The sequence below is a fragment of the Penicillium robsamsonii genome, assembly GCF_028829455.1.
Source record: "Penicillium robsamsonii strain IBT 29466 chromosome Unknown utg000005l_segment0_segment0, whole genome shotgun sequence".
Taxonomy (NCBI): domain Eukaryota; kingdom Fungi; phylum Ascomycota; class Eurotiomycetes; order Eurotiales; family Aspergillaceae; genus Penicillium; species Penicillium robsamsonii.
Window position 1 is genome coordinate 3,010,087 of NW_026643223.1, and position 21,494 is coordinate 3,031,580.

The 21,494-nt window shown below is 50.6% G+C and overlaps 10 protein-coding genes across 10 annotated transcripts; 7 read left to right on the forward strand and 3 right to left on the reverse strand.

The window, feature by feature from the left end:
* Positions 1-250: 250 nt before the first annotated feature.
* On the forward strand, positions 251-956 carry N7447_009167 (uncharacterized protein; the record flags this gene model as incomplete). Its single annotated transcript, XM_057233429.1, has 3 exons — positions 251-478; positions 531-734; positions 915-956. The coding sequence occupies 3 exons, from the start codon at positions 251-253 to the stop codon at positions 954-956; spliced, it is 474 nt and encodes a 157-aa protein (XP_057082971.1).
* Positions 957-2,284: 1,328 nt separating this feature from the next.
* N7447_009168 (uncharacterized protein) lies at positions 2,285-4,274 on the forward strand (the record flags this gene model as incomplete). The annotated part of the gene is made up of 4 exons (XM_057233430.1): positions 2,285-2,402; positions 2,516-2,990; positions 3,055-3,421; positions 3,477-4,274. The coding sequence occupies 4 exons, from the start codon at positions 2,285-2,287 to the stop codon at positions 4,272-4,274; spliced, it is 1,758 nt and encodes a 585-aa protein (XP_057082972.1).
* Positions 4,275-4,955: 681 nt separating this feature from the next.
* ppmA (type 2C protein phosphatase PTC7) lies at positions 4,956-6,338 on the reverse strand (the record flags this gene model as incomplete). The annotated part of the gene is made up of 1 exon (XM_057233431.1): positions 4,956-6,338. One exon carries the CDS (start codon positions 6,336-6,338, stop codon positions 4,956-4,958), a length of 1,383 nt encoding a protein of 460 aa, XP_057082973.1.
* A 511-nt stretch (positions 6,339-6,849) lies between these two features.
* Positions 6,850-8,457, forward strand: N7447_009170 (putative pre-mRNA splicing factor; the record flags this gene model as incomplete). The annotated part of the gene is made up of 1 exon (XM_057233432.1): positions 6,850-8,457. The coding sequence occupies one exon, from the start codon at positions 6,850-6,852 to the stop codon at positions 8,455-8,457; it is 1,608 nt and encodes a 535-aa protein (XP_057082974.1).
* Positions 8,458-8,893: 436 nt separating this feature from the next.
* On the forward strand, positions 8,894-9,541 carry N7447_009171 (J-type chaperone JAC1; the record flags this gene model as incomplete). Its single annotated transcript, XM_057233433.1, has 1 exon — positions 8,894-9,541. One exon carries the CDS (start codon positions 8,894-8,896, stop codon positions 9,539-9,541), a length of 648 nt encoding a protein of 215 aa, XP_057082975.1.
* Positions 9,542-10,396: 855 nt separating this feature from the next.
* On the forward strand, positions 10,397-12,141 carry N7447_009172 (uncharacterized protein; the record flags this gene model as incomplete). The annotated part of the gene is made up of 2 exons (XM_057233434.1): positions 10,397-10,422; positions 10,482-12,141. 2 exons carry the CDS (start codon positions 10,397-10,399, stop codon positions 12,139-12,141), a joined length of 1,686 nt encoding a protein of 561 aa, XP_057082976.1.
* A 1,711-nt stretch (positions 12,142-13,852) lies between these two features.
* N7447_009173 (tellurite-resistance/dicarboxylate transporter family protein) lies at positions 13,853-15,100 on the forward strand (the record flags this gene model as incomplete). Its single annotated transcript, XM_057233435.1, has 1 exon — positions 13,853-15,100. The coding sequence occupies one exon, from the start codon at positions 13,853-13,855 to the stop codon at positions 15,098-15,100; it is 1,248 nt and encodes a 415-aa protein (XP_057082977.1).
* Positions 15,101-16,671: 1,571 nt separating this feature from the next.
* Positions 16,672-17,883, reverse strand: N7447_009174 (RNA 3'-terminal phosphate cyclase-like protein; the record flags this gene model as incomplete). Its single annotated transcript, XM_057233436.1, has 1 exon — positions 16,672-17,883. One exon carries the CDS (start codon positions 17,881-17,883, stop codon positions 16,672-16,674), a length of 1,212 nt encoding a protein of 403 aa, XP_057082978.1.
* A 229-nt stretch (positions 17,884-18,112) lies between these two features.
* N7447_009175 (3-hydroxyanthranilate 3,4-dioxygenase) lies at positions 18,113-18,814 on the forward strand (the record flags this gene model as incomplete). The annotated part of the gene is made up of 2 exons (XM_057233437.1): positions 18,113-18,144; positions 18,268-18,814. The coding sequence occupies 2 exons, from the start codon at positions 18,113-18,115 to the stop codon at positions 18,812-18,814; spliced, it is 579 nt and encodes a 192-aa protein (XP_057082979.1).
* A 434-nt stretch (positions 18,815-19,248) lies between these two features.
* N7447_009176 (CAP-Gly domain containing linker protein BIK1) lies at positions 19,249-21,240 on the reverse strand (the record flags this gene model as incomplete). The annotated part of the gene is made up of 1 exon (XM_057233438.1): positions 19,249-21,240. One exon carries the CDS (start codon positions 21,238-21,240, stop codon positions 19,249-19,251), a length of 1,992 nt encoding a protein of 663 aa, XP_057082980.1.
* Between the last annotated feature and the right edge of the window lie 254 nt (positions 21,241-21,494).

The following is a 21,494-nucleotide window of genomic DNA, read 5'->3' on the forward strand; positions in this document are numbered from 1 at the left end:
ACGGGAGTAGACCTGAGGAAATTACCCCGGTATCCGCGGCGGTGCTCAGAATATCTAATCTTCCAACAGTCTGACAGTCTGACAGGCTTAGTGGTCTATTGAGATGGCAATCATGAAAGTTGCATGTAATGCCAACACAAACCCATCAGGCAGTGCTGGGGTTGAGATAAAATCTAATTGTAGCAGTTTTTTTTTACAATATTACAGTTAATACAATACCCTGGGAAGTACTATCAAAGGCAAAGACAAAATGGAACCTGTTGGAATTCTAGGACTGACGGGGCTCTTCAGCTCTTGCTTGGACGTTCTGGAGAGGTTCAACTCTTGGACGGACTTCAGCAACGAGTCGTGCTCGCTAGCAGCTCGATGTGAGGCCAATAAGCTTCGTTTCAAAATATGGGGCCAACGCGTCGAAATGACACTCAAGATGTCATCTGCAAGCCGGGAATCCAGTCATCCTCTCCACACTCGAGTGCGGGTATTTGTGAAGCTCTTCAACCTCCGCTCAATATCTAACTCAAAGCACAAAGAAGCAGAGCAATTGCTCTATTACATCCGGAACCAATTCAGAAGCCGACGCCGAGTCTGATACCGACTCGGACCATAAGCTCTCTCCTATGTCATCCTCCAGTTCTGAGCCCGTCCCAGGCCTATGGGCTGAGGATATTCAAGACTGGCAGTTCTCGTTTGGTATCAAGTGGGCTTTGTTAAGGCTAGCCGGGTGGACCAGCGGCGTAAATGCCGATACGTGCTCGAAACTATGCACTTCTGACCCTGGTCACTTATTAGACTTGATCTCGATATATATCCTGTATCAGTTCAAATCATTTTGGATGCTTGGTGGGTACACGGGATTCTTTATGTATAGATAATATTTGATGCCTTGATTACCATTTCTTATATCCCTATCCTAGAACTCAGAGTCCTTCGATTTTGCTCTTAGTGTCGCACCGTAGACTTTCGAGCTTACTGTGATCATATGTATTATTAAGAGCTACACGTATTATCATAAAAGAGTAGAGGTTTGATTTCTGATTTGGCCAGAGCTGTAGATACAAGGGAGCTGAAACAAAGCCTTTGGCGATTTACCGTCAGTTCTATTTGTACAAATATCGCATTAGGCAAACTTCATATATTCCTTTCAGATCCAAAATATAAAACCCCCCTAGAAAGACTCAGAGCTGGACATTGCGCTTACAACAGAAGTTTAGATGCGTTGAACAAGAACCCCCGTTTTGATTTATTCCATTTGTCCCTCGGATTCGCCCCCAGTACTAATCACCAGCCCATCCAATATAAATGTGCTAAATCACATTGAAACGTGATCGCCGGCGACGTCGCCGATGTCCGACACGAGTGATTAATGTAAGGTCATGTCGAGGTATGCACAAAGGTCGCAATCTTCCTGAGCCTCGAGCTTTACGATGTGGCAATAGGAAAAGGAACACGTCACTTTTTCACCTGGTTTGAATCAAATTCGCAGTTGAAATCATCTCTGACGAATGCCAGGTTCATCCGCACGTGTCCAGCCATGCCCCGAATATCGTGAATATCGTAACTATCGTGATTCGAGGTATACACGTCTCTTGGCACTTCACGGTATCATATACCAGAGGTATCATATGCCATCTGTGAATGAATGAGAAGCTGGGCGATATTCAAAGACAATATACCGTCAAATCACCAAGTTGCCAATCCTAATTGGCAATTGCTTTTGTGCGTATATTGTGAAGGCATACAGCGAGAAAGTCCTGGACAGGTCTATGGATTCTTTTGCTATGTACCTATCTGCCAGCAAGATATCAAAAGACATCAGACTCTCAGTCGTTCCTTCGCTTTATATCTCATCTGCCTATCCCAGGCCATCCCACCACCGACCACACTTCCTCTTCACGCCTAGGAGTTGATCATATTCCACTTGAATGAGCAATTGAATCTTCCCGTCACCTCGCCTATTGTGATACACTTCAGGTACGTATTCAGAGACCCTGTGCATTGTGCAACCCCCTGCCTTGCCCAAATCCTCTTCAGGGAGTTCAAATCCAAAGAGCGAAACAAACGAGCTCCAATTCATCAACTCTTGTTGTGGGTGAAGAAAAGGTGTGGCGTCATTGGGTTGTCCGTTCTCAGACGCGTCTTTGAAGTTCCCGCGCCTTTCGCGACTCTCTCTCTCTCTCTTCTCCACATCTCCTACCATCCCCTGGAAGCTCCTCCACCACCTATCCCAGCTTCAATCTAGCAATCGCTTAGTGAATTCTAACTTATCCCATCCCAGCTTGCCATTATGGCTGACGATACCCCTGTCTCTGCCCCCGAGGGCGATCAGCCTGAGCGCGTTGCTGAGAATCCCGACTCCGAGAAGAAGTCTGAGGATGTGACTGTATCGCAAGAGAAGCCTGCCGGTAAGCATGGATTAATTGATATCGATCCATCGTTTTGCGCCTCCATATCTCCACGTTGTTCCCCGGTCGGGGCATCCTGTTTCTGTGCGACACTAACCCACTGTCTCTTCCAGAGCCTGAAGCTGCGACCGACAAGAAGACGGACGCTGAAGCTGAGGCTGATAAGCCTGCTTCCTCTGACGAAGCCCCTGAGGCCAAGGCCGGTGGCGAAACTGCCGAAGCTGCACCTGCCGACGCAGAAGCTGCTGCGCCCGCGGAGGCCAACGGAACCCCTGCCTCTGCGAAAAAGTCCCCCAAGAACCGCCGCACCTCCACCGGTGCCACCCAGAAGCTGAGCCGCAAGAAATCCCAGAGCCGTATCACCCACCTGGATGCTAAGCCGGGCCAAACTTACCTTGCCCGCCTGCGCAGTTATGCGCCCTGGCCTGCCATCATCTGTGACGAGAGTATTCTGCCTCCCAGCCTGCTTGAAACTCGTCCCGTTACCGCCATGCAAAAGGACGGATCCTACAAAGGCGACTATGGTGACGGCGGCAGACGCGCCCACGAGCGTACCTTCCCTGTTATGTTCTTCGAGACCAATGAATTGTGAGTCGACATCCGCGCGGCCTCTACACCAGACGCGAACTTCCTACTGACTATCTTTTGACAGCGCTTGGGTTCCCAATACCAATTTGACTCCCCTCGACCCTGCCGAGTGCAAAAACATCTCCGAGAAGAATAAAACTAAATCACTCATCAATGCCTACAAGGTTGCATCCGAGGGCCATAACCTCCAGTACTTCAAGAAGCTCCTGAACGACCACCAGGCAGCTATTGACCAGGAAGAGGCTGAATTTGAAGCCCAGGAAGCGGAGAAAGCAGCTGCCAAGGCCGCAAAGGAGGCCAAGAAGGGCAAGCGCAAGAGTAAGGGCGCTGAGACTGACATTGAAATGGAGGACGCGGATGACTCCAAGAAGTCCAAAGCTCCTTCTAAGAAGCGCAAGAAGGATGCTGAGACCGATGCCGAAGCTGAAAAGGTATGTGTTACAGGATCATTTTGATGTTGATCAAGCTCATCTCACAAAATTACAGCCCGCTAAGACTCCCAAGTCCAACACAAAGCTGAAGTTGACCACCCCCAAGGCTCCCGCCGAGGAAAAGAAGACCCCAGCCAGCAAGGCCAAGAAGGCACCCGCCAAGAAGGGCAAGGCTGCTCCCGCTGCTAGCGAGGAAGGAGACAGTGCTGATGCTAAGGAATCCGAAAAGCCCATTGACCCAGAGGAGCTTAGAAAGAAAAAGGAGAAAGAGAGTACGCGAACCCCCTTCTCCCCCGATGAGTTCGATCAGGCCAGCTTATACCTTACAGTTTTGTTCCTCCGTCACAAGCTCCAGAAAGGTTTCATCTCCCGTGACCAACCCCCCAAGGAAGATGAAATGGCCAATATGGCCAGCTACTTTGACAAGTTGGAGAAGCACTCGGACTTGGAGGTGTCGATCATCCGTTCGACCAAGATTAACAAGGTCCTAAAGATGATTGTCAAGCTCAACTCGATTCCCCGGGATGAGGAGTTCAACTTCCGTCACCGTGCCATGAACATTTTGTCTAGCTGGAAGAACATTTTGGACGCGGACACTCCCGGCCCGGCGGACAAGGATGAGAAGCCCGCCGCCAACGGCTCCAAGGAGGAGGATGGCGCCGAAACCCCCAAGCTGGAGACAGAAGAAGAAAAGGAACCCGAATCCAAATCGACTAAGGATGTTGATTCCCCAATGCCCGATGCGGATGAGAAGGCCCCTGAGCCTGAGACGGAAGAAAAGCCCGAGGAGGAGAAGGCAGTTGAGGAGCCCACCGAGGAGAAGACCGAGGAGAAGTCCGAGGCTGCTGCTTAAGTGGTCTAAGAATCACGACTCTGCGATGTCTGTTTTTCTTTTTATCCATTTGCGCTCTCATTCATGTTCTCTTCTTTGTCTCTGTTTCAATCCACGCGGTTCTGCCGGTTTGTTTCTTTTTTTTCTCTTTTTTGTCACCTGCCAATGCAATGGGATACGGGGCTGGACCAACCAGCAAGGCTTCTTTGGATCAATTGAAAATGTGATTGTTCTTTTTTAAGCTTCTGTACATCTGTGTGGCCATGGAGCATTGGAGTTAGCTGGGTCTGGATCTTTCCCAGAAGTTCAGTGATCTGACTATCAAGGTCACCGAATTGGGCCCCCAGAGTATTGGAAAGTTGTGTTATGACATGGAAATGAACACAAAGGTCCCCAAGGGCAATGAAGAGGCTATCTCTTCTCTGCATGTATTGAGCTCTTGAATACAAGGATCCATAATGGTTGTTCAGTAAATTAATAAACAATGTAGTCTCCAAAAGTTGAAATCCATGCAGTTCGGTTATCTCTATAAAATCTCTATTTGAATGTCGTCAAGGTATCGGGGGAGCATAAAATGCTTATGTGCCTCTTTGCAAAATCAAAAACCCCCACGCCTTCTATATATGCATGCAGTTATACATCATGCTCGGAAACAAAAGGAAGCATGACGCCGATATGAAATCTCCAGCTTTCCTGTCCAAATCAGGCAATATCCGCAGAAACAGTATCATCGATAGCGATGACAACCACAACGCAGATATCATCAACTTTCCCGCCGCGGTAATAGTCACCGGGGTAGTAGCGCTGAGCCTCCTTGGCAAAGGGCCCATCACGGCGATAGTCGACACTAGCAATTTTCGCCTCGCCGGCAATCGTCGCCGCGAGAACAGACTGCAACGTGACTCCATCCTCAGGTCCGGACTCGGTATTAGCCGGGTCTTTGGAAAGCGGCGAGCCCGTTGGAGTAGGAAGAGCATCAACCAATCCACCCGGCGCAGCCAGCGCACGCAGGTTCTCCGAAACCCCAACGCCAGACTCGGTAGCCGTCCAGGCCCCAGTCATGACCATACGACTCGTGACGAGCTTGAGGATATCCTGATTGTTGAGATTATCAAAAACGCCATCGGTAGCAATGATAAGCACATCCCCATGTTGCATCTGCACATTGGTAACAGACGCATCACGGGGGAAATCCTCCAAAAACGCCCCGCCAAAGACAGACGCCTGGGCGCGCATACGGGGTGGGATCACGCTGAGCTGGAACGGGGTATTGAAGCCATGCGTCTGCGGAACTGAGTAATGATGCACCGCCGCTTTCCTCAACAACACTGAGCCCGAATCACCCAAATTGGCCAATTCGACTCGTCCATCCGGCAGCGCGACGCCAACAGAGGCCGTACTCCCACCTGCGCGGATTGTCGAATCTGCCACGACTTGGTCATATCCGGCCTGCAGGAGGTATTTGGGGCGCAAGCGCTCGGCGGGCTCGTGCCAAGTCTGCGCGGTGTGCGCCATGTAGTTACACAAGCCGTGTGAGAAATCTGCAGGGTCGACACGGGATTCTGTCCAGCCGCCTACACCATCTGCGACGCCGAAAGCGACAGCTTCGGCGTTTGTATCTTGGTGGTCTGAGATGCGGTCTCCGATGCGGGAGACGAAGAAGGCGTCTTCGCCTGAGTCTGGGCGGTTGCGACGGCGGCTGACAGAGTTCTTGTCCTTTGAGACGCCTAGAGCGTCTCCGGTGGGGTCGAAATTGTATGCATTTTTAATGGGGTGGAAGCGACGGCCTTTGCCGGAGGAGGAGACGGCGACACGATAAGAGAGTTTTGAGGGTTTTTCGAAATTAGTTGTTGGGGTTGCGTGGAAGGCTCGGCGGGAGGGTTGGCGGGTTAGGTTCAGGCTCAAACGGGTGTCTAGTCTGGCTCTTGTGGTGTGGGATGAGAAGCGGACATGTTGAGTTTTGAACAGTGAGGGTGTGTATGTGTTCGGATTGGTGGAGATCGAATAGACACCGTCTCGAACGATGGCTTGTAGGCTACTGCAGGCGGAACTGCAGGCTCTACACGAAAGACTTGGCGGGATCATCGCAAGTCTTGGGGGTTATGTATAGATCCCTGGAGAATGGGCTATTTTCGAGCGAGAGGAACAGAGTAAAAAAAGAGGTATAAAGAAAGAATTAAAAAAGCCCAAAATCAAGGAGCTGCATGAATCTCAACCGGATAAGATCCTTATCGCCCGACCGCCTGGCGTCATTGATTTTTCGTGGATACCAGATTTCTCAGGCAGAAATGGCGAAACTGCACAGGGTTGGACTTTATATATGAAGAAAATAAGATAAAACAAGAGAATGGATTCGAATATCCTTCATACGTGTAGTTAAATGCAACCATAATTGGATCTGATCTCAGCTTGTACGCTCTTCAATGCTATACCGCCAACCTCTATCAATTCTGCCGCCTGCAACATCTTCTCCCGCCAACCTTTTTGTTTTCTCTTCGCTACGCGATACCCCAATTCCTTTTTTTACCCAAGCGCAAAGCCTTCTTAATTTGTCCTCTAAGCTACCAGAGAAGCACAAGCTTCCAAGTTACCCAAAATGATGCACCCATCGCGACAAGCTTATGTCGAGGAGACGGAGGACACAGACATGGGCATCAGCTATGCCGATCTTCGTAAGTCGTTATCGAACAACTTTTGGTTGCAGCCTACTAATAAAACATTAGCCATGGAACAAGACTACGATATGCCCTCTACCGCAGGGGGTATCCCAACTGAGCGGGCCTCCGCAATTCTATCGCAATTCGAGCGGAAACGGAGAGCAGCAGCGATGGTGGTTCCAACAGATGACACACGAGTGCGCGTACGACTACGAGAGCTCGGGGAACCCATTACGCTATTTGGTGAAGGACCATCAGAGCGACGCGATCGTCTACGTGAACTGTTGACCGACATGGCGGAGACACAAGGCGGAGTCGAGGTAGAAATGGAAGAAGCGGAAGAGGAGGGGGAGGAACAACAAGAAGAATTCTATACAGACGGCGGACATGATTTACTCGAGGCCCGGAAAGATATTGCGTGCTATTCTTTGCCGCGCGCAAAGGCTCGAGTGGCCCGGCTCAGGGACGAATCAACAATCACACTTCGAACGCATGTCAAGCATCGAAAAGCTGTCAAGGAGAAGCTACGAGGTTTCGATCTTTACGGATCTCAGATTGCTGGCGATCGTCCGGTTAGCATTTGTCGATTTGCGCCGGATGGACAGACAATCGCTGCTGGAAACTGGAGCGGTGAGATCAAATTGCTCGGCGTGCCCGACCTGGAAGAAAAAGCGACTTTCAAGGCCCATACGGATCGAGTGGGTGGTTTGTCGTGGTTCCCCGGTGCCACTCTACCTAGCTCGAATGTCTCACCCTCGACTGTCAATTTGATCTCTGGAGGCGGCGAAGGAGATCTCAATCTTTGGGCTCTTGATCAAGAAAAGCCGCTGGTTACGTTATCTGGCCACACAGCGCGTGTATGCCGTACCGAGTTCCACCCTTCGGGTCGATATGCAGCATCGGCGTCTTTCGATAACTCATGGAGGTTGTGGGATATCGAAAGGGCAACCGAGCTGCTCCTACAAGAAGGCCATTCACGAGAGGTATATGCAGTGTCGTTTAACAACGATGGTTCTCTCGTGGCTACTGGTGGATTCGACAGCATCGGACGTATCTGGGATCTACGGACAGGGAAAAACGTGATGCTCCTCCAGGGCCACATTCGTGAGATCTACGCTATGGACTGGGGTGTTGATGGTTATCGGGTGCTCTCTGGTTCTGGTGATGGCTGGGTCAAATGCTGGGACATGCGAAATAATAGGGAGCCGGGTGGAATTGGTGCGCATAAGAGTGTGATATCAGATCTCCGCTGGTACAAGGGTGCAGAGGCTGCCTCATTCTTGCCTTCTACAGATGGCGGGATGGACATCGATGGCGCTCCAGCTGCTGATAAAGCAGAAGCGCCCTCGCCGAAGAAATCGGGCACATTCTTTGTGAGTAGTGGATTTGATAAGAGTGTCAACATTTTCAGTGCGGATGACTGGTCCCTCGTGAAGTCGCTGAGCGGCCACTCGGGCAACGTTCTCAGCACGGATATCAGTGACGATGCTAAGTGGATTGCCAGCTGCGGTCACGATCGTACAGTGAAGCTTTGGGGGATTGAATGATTCAAATTCATACATTGGCTCTTGGATTGTCTCTCGTATGCCTCGAATTGTATATAACTGAAAGAACAGGCTGTGATTCGTCGAATCAAATCTGTCGAATACCCAGCTTCATATCCTCTCAGTCTCTATCAAATAGTTCCTGGTCACGTGCCAAATGCGGGGATGACGTAAAGCGGTATGCCGAGGGCTTTTTATCGGCTTTTGAAGTTATACAGGTCTTGCCTTGACCATAACCTTGGTAAAACACTACCTAGTCATGGCTTTCCGTTCGCAGAGAATTGCAAATCTCTGTCGCACAGCAATCCCACGGCCTCTCTCGCGACCAACCTACTCGGTATCGAACAGCCAAGATGCATGCATACTCTGCCAATATCGCCAGTCAGCGCGAGGACTAGCTACCCTCCCAACACGCCAAACTCTTATGATACAGACACCGATGACAAACCGCCGCTCTGCCTCAACAGAAACCTCACCAACAGAAACAACCAAAACAACCCTCGCCGGCGCGCCAGACATCACCAACCACTACACAATCTTCCCCCAAACGCTACCAGCAGGCCCACCACCGGCCTCCCCATTCGCAATCTCAACCAGTGACCTTCGCCGCGAATTCCTCCAACTACAAGGCCTCGTCCACCCAGACAAATACCCCAACGGAGTGGAGAAGCAGCAAGCCGAGGCTCTCTCTGCACGAATCAACGAAGCGTACCGGACACTGCTGGACCCGCTACAGCGTGCACAGTACATTCTACGGGAATGGCACGGAATCGATGTGACGGCGGAAGACGCGTCGACTAAGCATGCGCTTGACGCCGAGACGCTGATGGAGGTTATGGAGGTGCAGGAGACCATTGAAGAGGTTGGGGCGTCTGCTGAGGCGGAGGCGCAAATCAATGCGCTGAAGAAGGAGAATGAGGGGAGGATTGTGAGGTGTGTGGAGAGTCTTGGGGAGGCGCTTGAGAAGGGGGATTTGGAGGCTGCAAGGATGGAGTGCATTCGTTTGCGGTTTTGGTATAGCGTTGGGGAAGGGTTGAGGGAGTGGGAGCCTGGGAATACGGAGATTAGGTTGATGCATAGTAGTTGATATGTGGGTTCTTTGTGTATTATTGGATTTGGGAATATATCTGGATAGACGCTGCTCTTATACATTGGGAGAATATTGTATGCCAATTATATGGAGTTGATTTTTAGTATAAGGTTGTGTTTAGGAAAAGAGGGGCAAGAAATACACTCAACTAGCAGAAGAGTGCCTATTTTTGTAAATATCATTGAATGTTGTCCCAGCCTCGGTATACCTCATTAGGTACGGGTACCTTTTTAGGGCCCCGTTGTACAGCCGTTGACCGCTACATTCAAGATATTCAAGATATCCCCAAGACAAATCAAAATAGAAAATAAGTGAAGCTCCCAATTCACAGATGGAGCTCCCAGGAGCAAATCAACCAGTGAGGCCACAGATTGGGTTTTCTCGAGGCTGGGGATTGGGCACAAACCTGCTGACGCCAACATCACCCGACAATTGGACGATCCAGGATCCAGTTAACGCCAGCTGTCCTGTATGGCTGCTCTGTATGGCTATTCTGCGTTGTTTTTTTTTTGTCTCGGCGATAGCTGGATGGCATTCAAATGGTTCAAATGAGGTGGGTAGTCATTCGAATTGGGAGAAACCATTAGGATATCGAGAGTATAGGTAGGGCGAAGATATACCACGAGAACATCTAAATTCCTTTGGCCCCATTTCGCATATCTAAAAGTCATCTGGTCTAGTGTTAGCATAATGGGTCCTGCCCCCCATCACAGCTGCACACGTAGCAGACTACTATCTTCGCCCGAGATCGCTTCCGGTGTCTTGAGGAATTCACGGTGAAATATTTAATGGGACCTACCCTGCATCTTAGAACGTAGATAATTTCACACTTCAGAAGATCAATTAGCTCTCATGGAGTCTGTCCCGGATTTTACCAGGTATGTATAGCCTATGTTATAGGGACAATGTTAGCAGACCGCTAATTCAACATCTCTAGTATCATCCACTCACCATCATTTACCTTCCTTGTCGGTCCACGACATACGAAGCTGACAATCCAGTCGGGGCTCGCTCAACATGTCTCCAAACCACTCCATAATCTCATGAACGGTCCGACGAGGGAGTCGAAACACCGAATCGCCGTTCTAGAAGAAGATGATGTTGAAACCTTTGTCGCTTTCTGCGAGTATGCATATACCGGCGATTATAAGGTGCCTCGTCCGGAGGTTCGAGAAGATCACAGGGTTGGAGTAGTCGAGAGCTCGCCGAGCACCGCCACCTGGAGAGAACATTATCGGTCTGGTTCAATCGCGTCAACTGTGCCACCTCCGGCCCCGTCGCCGCCTCCACAGTATCGCCATCGGGGACAGGGAGTGCATCAGTCCGCGCTTGAGCCCGAGCCTGAGCCACCAGTACCTGCGCCCGTGTCTGAGACTGCGCCCGCCGAGGTCAAGGAACCGGTTACTCCAATCCATGCGCCAGAACCTGAGGTCGAGCCGACTCCAGAGCCTGAAGCTCCAGTCTCTGCAGCGGAGCCGGAGCCAGAAACATACCACGAGGCGGAGGCTGCGCCAGAGCCAGTTGAGGATGTGCCTCCTGTCGAGGGTGAATCGGCTCCGGCCGAAGAACCTATGTCATGGGAGCCAGAAGAGGTCAAGGTAAACAACAAGAAGGAAAAGAAGGAAAAGAAGGGGAAGAAAGGGAAGAAGGGCAAAAAGCAAACAGAACTGGTCGAAGAAGAACTTCCTGCACTAGCTGAACCTGTCAGCCTTACGCCGCCATCAACACCACCACTAAAAGTTGCTGCCGATCCTATCCCAGAACGTATCCCAGAGCCAGAAGCAGAGCCGGTTGAAGAACGGGCTCCTGCCCCAGTACCAGAATCAGAACCGACTGAGTCATGGGAACAGCCAGCCGAAGAACCCGCGCCTGCAGAAGAACAGCCTATACCCGTGGAAGGATCGATGGGAGATTCCTGGACTCAAGACAGAAGCAGCACCCAAACACAGCGTCAAAGACCAATGCTCGACATGTCCTTTGCCCAACATCAAGTCTCCTCGCCCTGCGAGCCGGGCCTCAGCCTATGGGACGAGTTCACATCCCTACAGTACAATGACGAGCCAGTAACCTCCAAGCCCAGCCCAGTCGAGGCACCAAGCACCGAGCTACCCTATATCACATTCCACGCGAAGGTCTACGTCTTCGCCACCCGGTACCTCATCCCCGCTCTCGCCCAGCTTTGCCTCCGAAAGCTGCATCGTGATCTTCTTACCCTCTCGTCGGCAGTCTTCGAGACCGCCGATCAAGATGACTCCCAAATTCTAGACGGCTTGGCAGCAACCAAGGCGCAGATGATACTGGAGCTAGTACACTACGCCTACACCAAGACAGCCCGGCTGGAGCCGATCTCGCCAACGTCCGCGACACAGCTTCGGGAGAACGAGTTGCGCCGACTGGTGGTGCACTATGCAGCGTGTAACGTGAAGGAATTGGCACGGTATCATTCGGCAGACGATTCCGTTTCGGCGACACCGTCTTTGCGGCCTGTGGATGCGAAGGTGGAGCGGGTTGAGACGTCCACTTCCCCCAAGAGTCTTCGTGCTTTGTTGGACCTGACGACAGAGCTGGCCTCTGATCTGGTCTACCGCATGATGTGAGATGCGATGATGTGATTGGGTTTGGGATGGATCTGCCCAGACTTTTATGTTTCTGGTTTTCTGCATAAACTTGTTGTGATTTCATGCATTGCTGCCCTGGAGATGTTTGGAGCTGGCGTTTTGTTGCATAATTTGAATGTGTCATTCTTTGTCGAGGTGCATTGCATTATCTTCCTTTTGTTCTGCATGATCTTGGCTTGGTGTCTTTTCCTTTGAATGAAGTTGCTATTTATATATTGTATTGCTGTAAGCCTTCTTTCGGGGCGATCAGTGGGATCTCAGTTCAATCAGATTGGATGAAGTACTCTGTCTGTAGGCAGAATTCATTAGCTTTCATAGCCTCAATAGACCTTAGAATAGACGACATCGTCGATGTCTGGCCACCTTGGCAAAAGCACCAAAGATAAGGCTAATTTCCAATAGTAATGTTCCCCCCTTGAAAGATCAACTGATCGACAGGGCATCCATGTCATAATGAATTCTTGGCGAGAATCCTGTCAATAGTGTTGTTGGCCGGGGGCTGTGAAGATAAGAGAGAAGTTCAGGGGAAAACGCCAAGGGATTCCGAGTGTACGTCAACGTTTCGACTCCACCTAGAACTTTTGACGCAACTTCTCCTTGAGATCTACAACATATTGCGTATTGGTACATTCTATAGAACTTGTTCTATGCGTTGTGCTTGCATCTACGCAATGGTGTTACCTAGTATTTACACCAATCCTGTCTCTGCTTCACAGCCACCGAGCTAAAGCTTGGCAGCGGTCCGTCAACGATGTACTGTCGATCTTCATTCTTGGCGTTTTGGCGTCCAGGCACGTTGGACGCGCATCAGAATCCCTGTTAGACTTTCCCTATACTCTTCATATCCTATCGGAAGAAGGTGCGGCGAGGGACATCGGCCCGAAATCGGGTTTGAGATTCATCATCCGAGTAACTTGTCTCTGATTCAAGGTGAGGTTGAACTGACACTATATCTTGTAGATTGTCAATCAGACTGGTACTCTTCCACTCAAGGACCAGGTCATATCCATTGCGGCGCAGGGAAAAAAAAAACAAGACGTTGCGCACTAATGGTTCCTTCATGCTCTTGGCAGAGAGTCCCACGCCCTTGACTTCACCCCCCTAGGCATCGAAGTTTTTGTATCCGCAACATGCGCCTAACTTGATGCCCAGACATCCTCAGTGGATCAGTGGACCTTTGTGTTTCCGGAACCCCTAGAGGCATTAACCGCCACCCACCCCCCCCCTGACGCATATCGAGTATGAGGAATCGTCCGAGACCATCCTGGATCGATCTATTCTTATGGATTTTTCTTAGTTCGAGGAAATTATGGGTCCAACATGCCCGTTGACGCCGCTGGTAGGTCCGTTGATGATTCCATTGCCTTGCCTAGGGAGTACGTTGTATAGAATCCCTTTTTGGATATTCTTTTACTATCAAACGTATAGTCTTGGAAATTCTTGGCTGATCTTCAGTAGAATATGGAATTATGGAATTCATTTGCCTGTCTTTGCTGCTCATCCTGGTATATTAAATCCCTCTCGCTCCTTCCAGTTCACCTCAAATCATCTGAATCACTTCAATAAGCCTCGACTTAACTCTACTTTTTTCATTCTATGACCCATTGGTCTATAGTCCTATCTTGAATACATCCACTCCATACTCCTTTCCTGTTCCAACTTAGGGCTTTATCTATACTTCCTATACACAATGTCCAATCCAATTCTACTAGGGGTATACCCTAACCACAGCCAAGAGCTTTATCCTTCATCTGCACCTGCATCTGCACCTCCATCTGCACCACCGTCCTCTCACTCCGACACACCCTTCATGAAAGAGAAGTGCGAGAAGCAATACCCGCTGAGCTTCCATGAGCGCCTCCGCCATTTCACATGGGCATGGTACACTCTCACCATGAGCGCAGGAGGTCTAGCCCTCCTCATAGCAAACCAACCGAACAAATTCCAAGGCTGCCGTGAGATCGGCCTAGCCATCTACATAATCAACCTCATCCTCTTCTCCCTCGTCTGCTCTCTCATGGCAGCGCGCTTTATAATCCACGGTGGGGCCCTCAACTCTCTCCGCCATGAACGTGAAGGCCTCTTCTTCCCAACCTTCTGGCTCTCCGTCGCCACAATGATCACCGGCCTGGAGAAATACTTCGGCGACAATGCTGCCCCATCCTTCACAACAACCCTCGAAGTCCTCTTTTGGATATACTGCTTTTGCACCTTTACCCTCGCCGTGGTACAATACTCGTTCGTCTTCACCTCGCACACCTACCGCCTACAAACAATGATGCCATCCTGGGTCCTGCCCGCGTTTCCAATCATGCTAAGTGGCACGATCGCATCTGTCATCGCCTCACGCCAGCCTGAGCGCGCCGCAATCCCAATCGTCACCGCTGGAGTGACCTTCCAAGGCCTGGGCTTCTGCCTTTCGTTCATGATGTACTCGCACTACATCGGACGACTGATGGAGAGCGGACTTCCGTGCCGCGAACACCGACCAGCGATGTTCATCTGCGTCGGACCGCCCGCATTCACGGCCCTTGCTCTGGTGGGTATGGCGCAGGGACTGCCAGCGACATTCAAGGTGATGGGGAGTGAGGACACAGCAGCTGATGGCCGCATGATCGAGATTCTGGCATTGACAGCTGGCGCGTTCTTGTGGGCGCTGAGCCTTTGGTTCTTCTGTGTTGCTGCTATTGCGGTTATTCGATCACCGCCGACAAGCTTCCATCTTAGCTGGTGGGCCATGGTTTTCCCTAATACCGGGTTTACGATTGCTACTATTACGCTTGGAAATGCGTTTGATAGCACGGCGATTAAGGGTGTTGGCTCTGCGATGACTGTTTGCATTGTCTGCATGTTCATCTTTGTCTTTGTCAATCATATACTTGCAGTCTATCGCCAGGATATTATGTATCCTGGTAAGGATGAGGATACCTCGGACTAAGATATCCATCCGATCGAGGGATTCTTGTCTATTGTCTTGTTTTTGATTTATTTTTTGTTACTTTTGGCGTTTTCTCGGCTTCTTGCACAATCTTTTGTATTCTTTGGTCTTCTTTGGTCTTTCATTGCACACTATCATCTCGCTTTTTTTTTTTCTTTTTCATGTTCATTTCTATCATGTTGATTTTCCTTTTGCTGTTTCGATTCAAAAGCGTTCAAGCACTCTGTTTTCTTTGTCCTGTGGGGACTCTCCTGCATCTATGTCTCATGTCTTGTCCTTTCATGTCCTTTCGTCTGCTTAGCGTCTAGATTTCATAAAATTAGAACGAGAATCATTTTATTACAATCATTCCATATATTCACCTAGTGAACTACCTAGTAATCCAAAAACAAAAGGCTAGCCCCTTTGAATAAATACGAAGTCCACCCAGAACAAATACTAAGTCACACGATCATCAAGCCCTACCTGGAAGTTATAAACACTGCAGAAGAGAAGAAAAAAACACCCAAACACACCCAGAAAACAAAACATTGAGACTCATCTTGGCTTCATCCAAAAGGATTACTGGACCCCAGCACCACGATGAGGTGCGAGCCAACGCTGGGGTAAATGGCAAAATAAATGGCTCCAACCCAGCCGGCACCAGGTTTCCCCGGGACCGGTGGGCAGAAAGCAAGGGATGAATTTGGAAGATGGATAACAAGTGAATGACGAGATGATAAACCAAGATGTAAACAGATGTCATATAGACGTCATATAGATGGTAGGCTCGTCTTCGCTTCACCCCGGAGGGTTACTGGACCCCAGCACCACATTGAGGTGCGAGCCATCGCTGGGGTAAATGATAGAATAAATGGCAGATAAGGCAAATAAGGCAGAAGACGTTGCAGAACCCAACATGATGATGAAGTCCGTCTCTTCACTTCCCAGTACGGCACCAGGTTGCCCCGGGACCGGTGAGCAGAAGGCGAGGGATAGATGGCAGTCACAGAACCCGAAAACTGTCAAGGTGAAGGATGGAAGGGGGTGATGAAGATGAAGGATGAAGATGAAGGATGGGGGATGGAGAGGAGATGAAGAAGAGAAGAGGAAGATGAGGGGGATGCGGGTATTTATTAACAAAAGTGTCGACGGCCTCAGGATACACACCTTACCTGATATCTATGTCACTATTATGTCAACATAGAAGTATACAAATATACAAGTAGAAAGGGAGGTAGAAGCGAAGACAATGTTATTGAATCCTATGTATTGACACCTTGCTCTAGCAAGTTTTGTATGGGTATCATGATGGAAAAAGCAGTCTTTTGCCTCACATGGCTTCGTCGCTGTGGAACGACAGGTCGAGTTCATGCTCGACAGTCAAGCCTTGAAACATGAGCTTCTTGGAGTACACTGGCGCGCACTGGACAGACGGCCAGAACCCCGTGACGCCGACGGCATCTGATGGACTACCACGTGGCCCCGTCTGGGAAGGAGTGAACTGCTGAGGCGAGACTTCCGAATTGTTTGGCAAAGCCCTCAGAGTGGTGGTAGACTTGGAATGAAGTGCGAAAGCCGTCCACGGCAGCTTAAGCAACCTTTCTGCCGACGTTACCGATTCCACGGCCGACAATGCTGACAATCACATCTCCATCTCCATTGTCAGGTGCGTCTCGGATACCCCAACCGGGGGCACCGAACTTGGACAGGTCTCGAGCGAGCTGGACCACGTTGGGATCAGCAATTACATCTCGGCCAACCTGCAGCCGCCCAACATCCTCCGAGCCCATGGTCATGAGAGTGAACATGGTCGTCGCAGCCGCAGGAGCCACACAACCTCCCTTGGCAACCGTCTCCAGAAGCTGGAATGCACACTGCTTTCCGACCTCCTCGGGGGCTTGACCACCCGATGGCGGAGAGGCCACATCGGCCGAGAATAGGCAGCCCGTGGAAGACTCCGCTACCAAGGACAAACCAAATCCAAGACCGATCTTCTTCTTGGCTTGGGGGTTGGTCTTATCCGGAGCTGGTACCAAAGGCGCAGACGCAACGTCGGAGAAGATATAAGTATCAGGGCTGAGTGGGTTGAGGATACCACGGGCAGTCTCAATCATGCGAGCATTGTTCGAGCCAGACACACCAACCGAGTATACAACACCACGGATGCGCTTAATGCGGCCGGCGTTCATCAAGTGCAGAGTCTTCGGCAGACGGACCTGGTGGCCAAACACGAGTTGCACTTCACCACCGCCACCCCTACCAGTGGGGCCAGGGTTTGATCGCCTCAAGATACGGAGCTCAATGTTGTTGAAGATACCGAATTGCTTGTACAGAGGGAGGATCGCAGTGCGAACGCTATCGACGGACATATCTCCGGTCGGTGTCGACGAGGTGATGACACCGGGTCCTGTGAAGAGCACCTTCATGGGTGCTTTGGCGAAGGGGGCCAGCAGACAGAGCGGGATCAGGAAGTAACTGAGACCGCGGTTACAGTTTGAGGGAAGCTCGTAAGTGATCATGCCGCCGCTGGCTCCAGTACCGGCCGTGCTGCCGGTGATCAGACCGGGCTTGTAAACAAGCACCGTTCCGGTGTATGAGATCTCCATTTGAGAGCCATTGGTGATTGCATCTAGGAGACGGAGGAAAGAAATTTCATGAGGCGCAAGACCCGGATTCGTGGGCGACGAGGAACGAATTTGCGAAATGTGGATTGTGCGGCCGGTGAGGGTGGACAAAACCAGGCGATATACCAGATTGTGATGGGACGTAAACCGAAGGGGGGGTTGAGAGGTTGTTGCCATTTTGTGTGGTTGGTTAAGACTATCGCCGTTGAACACTGCCCAGCTGGATTGGAGATATGAAAAAGAAAAATTGACGGGGTAAGGTTGATCCGGGCCGGTGGTTAAGTCCGGGTGGAGCTGATATCTCCGGGGATCAGATCGTTTCGGATTTCTAAGGTTTCTAAGTCAACCTCATGCGATATCTGCAAAATACTAGACTCTGACAAGATCAGATCTTGGTATATGCACAATGCTTCCTCCAGCGCTAAACATTCCCAAATGGTAAGCCAAGAAGCTTCAAACATCTCATATCTTTCTTACAATAACTCCGCCACTATATGATACTATGATTCATCACGCGAGCCATAAGCAAGCTCCCAAAGCCAACTGCTAACATCTATCCAGGCTCGAAGAAAACTCCCATCTCCTCCAGCCACCAGTCAATAACTACTGTGTCTATCACCCGTCAACACCGGCCACAGCCGGCTACACAGTGATGATAGTGGGCGGGCCCAATGCCCGCACCGACTTCCACATTAACACAACCCCAGAGTTTTTCTACCAATACCGAGGATCAATGCTCCTCAAAACAGTCGACAATTCAACCACACCTCCTAGTTTCCAAGATATCCCCATTCACGAAGGATCGATCTTCCTACTGCCCGCGAACACCCCACACTGCCCCGTGCGCTTCAAGGACAGTGTCGGTGTTGTGATGGAGCAGCCGCGCGCTAAAGATGCAGTCGATGCTATGAGATGGTATTGCAAGAACTGCAAGGAGATTGTCTGGGAGAAAAAGTTCGTGTGTGTTGACCTGGGGACGCAGGTCAAAGCTGTGGTCGAGGAGTTTGCGGCCGACGAGGAAAAGCGCAAGTGTAAGACTTGTGGAGAGATTGCGGCGTCGAAATATCAGGAAGGGGAAATTGTGCAGCCGCCAACTCATCCTGAATAGTACGCTGATCAGGTCCATCGGGGAGAGGTTGGTGCTGCAACTGTAATCCTTTTCGGTCATGAATGGTTATGAGTGACGAATCAAACATTATTTGATATGACATGAATAAAAATAGAATATAATGGGATGAATACGTTCCTCGACATAACAAAAGGCGATCCAAGTCGGCATCAACCCGAGCTACAATGGAAGACGGAAAACTGTATACACTAACGACATCGATATCTTATTATGACCAAAAAAATGGTATTTATTACAAGCACACAGCCTCACCGTGATGCAAATCCTCTTCTCCCCGGGGGGCACAAACCCTCCCAATAACCTTCCAGGAAGCCCCCCTCGAAAAACGAAACACCATTTATTCACCGGGGTGAACCAAACCAAGCCAATAATCATGTACTAGAAAAACACCCCATAGATGCATGTCCAGAAACTTATTCATCAAACGGGCAGTCGATACTCTCATGACCATCTCGCTCACAGAGAGCACACCATTTAGATTCATCGATGACTCCTGATGACTTACCGGCAATGGGAGCCATGGATGAGCTCAGTCCGCCGATGCCCTTCAAACCTTCCATGACCACATCCCGTCCTGTCTTTAGTGCAGGAGGAGTATCGGAATGAATGGACGAGGCTTTGGTTTGGAGGGGTTCGGTCTTCTGAACTGGGTGTTCATCGGCAAGGTCGTCGGCAGCATCACGTATGGGATTCTTCTGTTCAGCAGTCTTTTGGCCAGAGCCGAACATGCTAGTGCAGTTCAGGATGTCATGGCCACCTGTTTCGCAGATCTCACACCACATGGTATCCTCATCGGAAGAGCGTTCCGATTCATGCATGGTCTCCAATCGTGACTGAGAAGAGTTGGAGATACCACGGTGGTGACGAGACTCTGAAGGAGCATCGTGCCAGTCGGTCGGGACCACTGTACGGTCAGAGAGACGGTTGGGGTTGGGGTTGTTTGAATGATTGGAGATATTGCTCGCAGAGTGTGAGGGCCTGTGTTGTTTTGGTGAAAGAGTGACAGTAGAGCTGCGGCGACGGCCACCAGACTGCAGGTGCATCTCCTGGAGTTCACGCTCGAGCTCTTCGATCCGATTATCTTTGCGGTTTGTATTTTCTTCGATCTCTTGTAGTCGAATCTCCAGCTGGTTAATCTGCTCCGGGTTGTGGTCATAGTCCGAGCCGTTCTGTCCCAAACCTGCCGTGCTGGGGTTTCCGCGACTCAATGAATGGATAATAGCTTTGAGTCCTCGGATCTCATCGTCCTTCTGATCCAATTCACTGCTGCTGCTGCTGCTGCGGGGTCCATCTGCAGCGGCGTGTGCGTCTTTCAGCGCAGCGGCGGAGTTATCACGCTCCCTTTTCAGCTCCAGCTTGGTTCGCTCGACTTCGCCACGGAGGAACTCGACTTCAGCCCTCGCCTCGGCCTCTCCACGCCGAGCATCCTCGAGGCCTTCCTCCAACTCCGAGACCAGTTCTTCTAACTGCTTAAGCTGCTGCGCAACAATCTCAACATCTTCGCCGCGGTCCTGCAGTTCCTTGTTCTGCTGCATAAGCTCGTCGAGACGCTGCTCATAGACGCGTTCTGTTTCGGAGGCTGCGACCTCTAATGTGTCGAGGGTGCTTCTGAAATCTGCGCGGTGGACGTCGAATTCGGCCGTTAATTGGATAATCCGCTCGTTGCGTTCGCGTAGCTGTGTACGGACCGAATGACCATCCGGTCCCTCCATCTCCTCCAAGGTCTTCTGGAACTCGCTCAAAGTTCCCGACTGTTCGTCGAGCTGCTTATCTCGGTCTAAAAGCTGCTTCTCTAGACTCTTGATCTGATCCTTCAAGTCCTGAGTCTCCGACGAAAGCGGTCGGCGGAAGTCCGATGGCCGTCCATACGACGAAGCATCATCATCCACACTAAGTCGCGACGAGGGTCTATCTGACAGTCGAGACGGAGCCTTGACAGGACTCCGCATGGCGCTGTTCATCCCGCTGGTCCTCGATGCAGCCGACGGTGTCCGCAAGCCGGCCAGGCTAAGTTTCGGAGGGGGCACGCGCGGGGATTCGGGTCGAGGGAGAGAAGGCCGTCGGACTCGAGGGCGAGGGGTAGTAAGAGCTGCACCGACAGATTTGCTGAAGTTGACGGGTCTCCCGCGTGCAGGAGTGGTGGGTGTAGAGACATTGGATCGCCTTGTGACATACTTGTTGTTGTTCATGGGAACGAATATGCCAGCACCCGGGATCGAGGTCACAAAGTACTTCCGGCCGTCAACATCGCCGCTGTTTTTGCCTCTTTGGGCGTGTTCGGAGCTCAGTTCGACTCCTGCGAATCGTCCGGCCTTCCCCGCCACTGGTCCCAAGTATTTGATCGTCCCATACATGCCACCGGGGACATTCACCACCTCACCGACACGTACATCATCGTGCGCCATTGCGAAGGATATGGATATGAAGAGGAGAAAAGGTGGGATGTGGCTTTTAAAGAAGTCCGAGTATCAATAACCCCTGGGTCCGAAGGGTGTGTAGAGTGAGGAGAATGCAAGGATATTGAATTGACGGCCCAACTCCCATGATTGGGAAGAAAGGAGAGAGAGAGAAACGAATCAAAAAAGACCTAACCAGTTCCAATTTGACCAGTTAGATGAGAAAAGAGAGACGAGAAATGTAGATATAAAACAACTTGAAA